This window comes from Molothrus aeneus, chromosome 6 (genome assembly GCF_037042795.1).
Source record: "Molothrus aeneus isolate 106 chromosome 6, BPBGC_Maene_1.0, whole genome shotgun sequence".
Taxonomy (NCBI): Eukaryota; Metazoa; Chordata; class Aves; order Passeriformes; family Icteridae; genus Molothrus; species Molothrus aeneus.
Window position 1 is genome coordinate 38,269,804 of NC_089651.1, and position 4,799 is coordinate 38,274,602.

Here is a 4,799-nt window from a genome sequence, read left to right on the forward strand (position 1 = left end):
AAGAAGTAATTTAAGGAAGCCCTCCTATTCTGCAGAGCCTTCCCATGGCCGGGTGTGGGCTCCTGGGCAGGACAGCAGCTCAGATGAGTGAGGAGCCAGGGAAGGACCCTTCCAGGTGAGATGCTGCAAACACTCAGCAAGCTGACGGAAGATGGATTTGCGCTGAGGAGGAGCAGTCTTGTCCCGTTGTCTTGGTTTCCTTTTCTAATGACGTTGTCACACTATTTTCACAGATTATCCTACTGCATAGCTGGCTCGCAAAGGGTTAAAATGGTGGGCAGCATCTGTACTCTTAAAACTACATGCGACAAAGTCCATTGCTTGAAGTCTGGGTCCTTTCTACCCCCTGCCCCTCCCCAGCTTCCAGTAATCATTTATTATTAGAGGGGTTTTATGATACAAATTTGATAATCTCCCATACACATTGGCACTGTTCTAATTGGAGTTGTAAGCCCATAAAATTCAAGCCCTTTGTTTTCGTGAAGGCCACAAGGTTTTAAAAGATGCTATTGTACCGCCTAAAACCCATAAAATTGTCACTAGGGACTGATTAAACAGTCCTGAATCGAAACAGTGCGGATTTTGTCTAGGTCCTTTTCATGCACAACAATGCTCTTTTCAACCTCCAAGACAAAAGGAGGTTTAAGGAGCGATTCTCTGGGAGATTCTTCTAAGATAACCCCATCCATATGGGAGACAAGGTGGCCAGCAGCTGAGACGAAAAAAAAAAGATTTCGGATGGCAGGAGAAAAAATAAAGGGAAAGGGGCGGGGGAAGAACAACAACAACAAAAAATCAAAACCCACCAACCAACCAGCCAAACAATAAAACCAAACCCAGGTGACACAGAAGCTGTTTCCCCAGGTCCTCCCGCACAGCCCGGAGGCCTGATCCGCTCTGTGCCTCTGTCTTGGCACACGGCCTCCTGCCCAAGCAGGGAAGGAGACGTAGGTGGGAGGACTGGAGTCCCTTCGCTCTCCCCAGCCTGTCCTCACTGTAGCTGCGTCTGATCCTCCCGCACCGGGGGCAGAGGCGACACCGAGCAGCCCAGGTGGAGGGTGCGAAGCCCCGGAGTAAGGCAGAGCTGGGAGGAGAGCGGGGCCATGCCGGCTCGGGAGGCGGCCGAAATCACCCACGGAAACTGGTGCGTGCTTTTGGTCGCCTCCTCATTCGCGACGGCAGCACCTCCCAGCTTCGCTCTCCGTGCGCTCCCCGGCATGTGTAGGCAGCACACCACATCCCAGGGGCATACCGCGTCCAAAATTATCCCCTTACAGGGAATAAATAAAAAAAAGTGTAATAAAATCCCCACTTAAATATCTTCTGCGGGTCCCTTTCCGTCGACACCTTTTCCTCGGCGGCCACGTTGTCTGCATCAGTCCCCGTGGGGTCTTTGCCCCAAATATTCCCTCAGCGTTCGTGGTCCGCAGGTGCCGTCGGAGGGATGGAAGCAACCGGTCTAGTCCATATTTCAGGGACCTGGATTTAGCTTTGTAGGGAGATTTATAGGGTTTTTCCCCATTGGCGGTTGGCAGATAATATATATTATTATTTTCACCCCAAAGCAATAAAATCAATAGTTTATCAAATAGTTTCAAAACATAATTTTCTTGGCTATCCTTCCCCAGTCGAAATTTGGAACTATTTCAGGCTAACGGAAAGATTGACTTAATTCTGGATCCTGCCATAGTGCCTATATGGAAGACATCGCCGCTTAAAACACAAAGTCGTGGGAGCCTGCTCGCCAGAGCGGGAGACTCTGGGCTCATGCTTCCCATAGGAATTACGACCGCGTTTACAGTAAGATGCTTGCAGCAAAATTTATTTGCCGTTTACCGGCTCATATGGATAAAATAAAAGAACTCGGAAGTCAAATTCGACTGGAGATATTGAGACAAGTATTTAAGATTTTATAGCACAGGAGGCAATCCTACGAAACAGTCCCCAATCGTCAAAACTACACTTCTCCGCCGGGAAAAATTTATTTGCCAAAAATCATTTTATTAGTCACTGGAAGAGTCAGCTATTTTAAAACACACTAGGTCGCTAGGATGATCATTAATTTTTAACAAGAAATCTCTCGAACAGGAGGAGGAGGAGCAGAGGTTTTACAAAATTCGCGCCTCACGCGGCATCCTCGCCCTCGGGTGAGGCCGGTGTAGGGGAGCGTGGCCCCGGCCAGCTTCGTTCCGGCCTGCCGCCGCCCCAGAGCCGCGCTCCGCCGCCCGGCCCGCCCGAGCGCGGCCGCGCCGTGCCCCGGCGCCTTCCGCGGCGCCTCCGCCGCGCTACAGCCCGGGGCTGGGGCGGGCGGCCCCGCGCCCGTGGGATGAGTCCGGCCCCAGAGGGCTGAGTGCCGCTGTCACCATCCCCAGGAGACCACGGCCGGGTGCGCTAAGTGCTGGTACGCGGGGAAGACGCCGAGGGCGGCGGCGGGCGGGCAGGCTCGGTAGCCCTGCAGGGCGAGGGCGGCCTGGGCGCTGCATCCCGCCAGGGCGCAGCCCAGCTTGGGGCGCGCCGCGGGAGCCGGTGGGCTGGCGGGGCAGCCGCGGCAGGGCTCCCCGTCCCGCACCAGCACCGGCACCACCACCCGGCGCAGCAGGGCGGGCGGGCGCGGCTGCGGGCTGCCGGGGCCCTCGCTTCGCGCCCGCTTCATCTTGTAGCGGTGGTTCTGGAACCAGATCTTCACCTGTGTGGGGGTGAGGCTGAGCAGCCGGGCCAGCTGCTCCCGCTCCGGTGCCGAAAGGTATCGCTGCTGCCGGAACCGCCGCTCCAGCTCCAGCGTCTGCGCCTTGGAGAAGAGCACTCGCCGCTTCTTCTTCTTCTCCTCGGCCTCCGAGCCGCGGGCGGGGAGCGACCTTTGGGTGGAGTCGGGCAAGCTCATCTCCGGGCCGCTCTCGTCGGAAGCTGGGGACAGCGAGTGGGTTAGAGAGAGGGAGCAGCCCGGGCCGGGGAGCGCGGCAGGCATCGAGGAGGCCGCCGAGAGTTGAAATGCCTCTCGCAGGGAGAGCCCCGTCTGTCTACCGGGCCGGATTAATCCCAACAGTCAAGGAGAAATGTGAGCTAACCCCACGAACACATTAAACCGGGCCCACGGCTGGGTCGTCCGGGCTGGGACCCGCTTTTCCCCGCCGGCAATCCCAGCAGGGGCACGGCCGCTTCGCCGCGCACAGCCCGGGGATTGCGAGCTGCAGCCCTCGTGTTCCCTGGGTACTGAAACAGAATATGGGGCTCCCCTCTCCTTTCATAACTGCTTTTCGCTCGCCGCTCGATTACCTTAATATTTAACCTATCCCGGGGGTGTTCCCGCACCCATTCAAAGGACGATATCCCACTGCGCACCCTGTATACACAGGTATACAATAAACACCGTGTATCTGTGGCACAATTTATGCGTGCGAGGTGCGACCCATATGCTGCACAGCTGGGTTTGCGAGCCGGAGCCCGCCCGCCGCGCTGGCAGGTGCGTGGATCGAGGCGGCAGCTCGGGGAAGCGAGGCACGGGGGTGCTCAGCTTTCCTCTGCGGAGCGTGGCGTGGCCCCAAACCCTTCAGCACAAAAAGACAGGATTTCTTGCAACAGTGGAACGGGGGTAAAAAACTAATCCGGGAAGTAGGCTTAAACGATAAACGCACAGAGAGTGGTGGACGCAGGCTGAGATTTTGGTTTCTGCCATAGCTGAGAATATGCACTGATCTACCAAAAAGCCCCCAAAAAGCCTCCCAAAATAGCCCACAACAAAACCCAAACCATCTTTTCTGTCTTAAGATCGTGCCCGGGACATTTCTGCTGATTCGTTGTTGCAATTCAGTAATATTTTATAAAATTCCCAGCCTGGACTCCCTCGATCCTGTAGGCTATGTACACTGTCAATTCGCTGCTTCGCATCTTCGTCAAAGGAATTGGGGGGAAAACAAATAAAAGATAATTGTGCGGAGGTGGCGAATTCCTGTCCGTTTTATACTCACAGGGATAGTGATTTCTGTCTGTTTCTATCCACCCTCGATACGGCGAGCCGGTGTAGTTCTCCGCTGAGTGGCGATGGTCAGAGGCTTGCTTTATGCTATTAGCATCCTGCTCTGGTAAATCCAAAATGCTCCTCACTGTAAAACTGATCCTCCCAGATGTGGCCATGGTAGGTTGTGCACACACCCCCAAAAAAATATCACTCCAAGCCGAATCCCCTTCCTTAAAAGCTGCGAGGAAAGGATTGCGTCCAGTTAGTGGGGAATCTCTCGGCTCGAGAGGACCTTCCTTTCCATCGCCACCTAACCTCAAATATTAGTGTCGTTTACAGAGGTGTCCTGTTTATATAAACAGTCCTCCCCACTGCAAACACTGCCTGCTTTCAAACCGTCCCTGTCTATAGGATGCTAAGTACCTGAATTAGTCAAGTGCTAAAGCCCTAATGGGAGTAGGTATAACCCCCCCCTCCGCCACCCCCATGAGAGAATAACCCGTTACCTCCCAAAGACAGCAGGAAACAGGCGTCATCATTACATATTCTGTCTGATTAGCCAAAAGTGGGGACAGATAATGGTAATTGTTAGCAGTGAATAACATCTTGGGTGGCATGTGGATGACCAACAACCACCCCCCTCCATCCGCCACCGAAGCCACCAGCGTCCCTTCTATCCGCAGACAAAGTGAATCCTCCCAGGACATCCGCAGAGCATGCCGAGAGCCCCCTCCCCACTTCTCCCTCTTTATTTCCCCCCCTCTCTTGCCTCTTTCTTTAAATCTGGATGGAATTTATGTCGTTATTTGTTTTATTTGCCGGACTGTTTGCAGTGCTACCTCAA

General features: G+C 54.5%; 1 protein-coding gene across 1 annotated transcript; it reads right to left on the minus strand.

Moving 5' to 3' along the window:
* Positions 1-2,359: 2,359 nt before the first annotated feature.
* Positions 2,360-4,480, minus strand: NKX2-8 (NK2 homeobox 8). Its single transcript, XM_066552729.1, has 3 exons — positions 4,462-4,480; positions 3,966-4,193; positions 2,360-2,904 (listed from the first exon to the last, which is right to left on the minus strand). Exons 2-3 carry the CDS (start codon positions 4,129-4,131, stop codon positions 2,360-2,362), a joined length of 711 nt encoding a protein of 236 aa, XP_066408826.1. The 5' UTR covers positions 4,132-4,193; positions 4,462-4,480.
* Between the last annotated feature and the right edge of the window lie 319 nt (positions 4,481-4,799).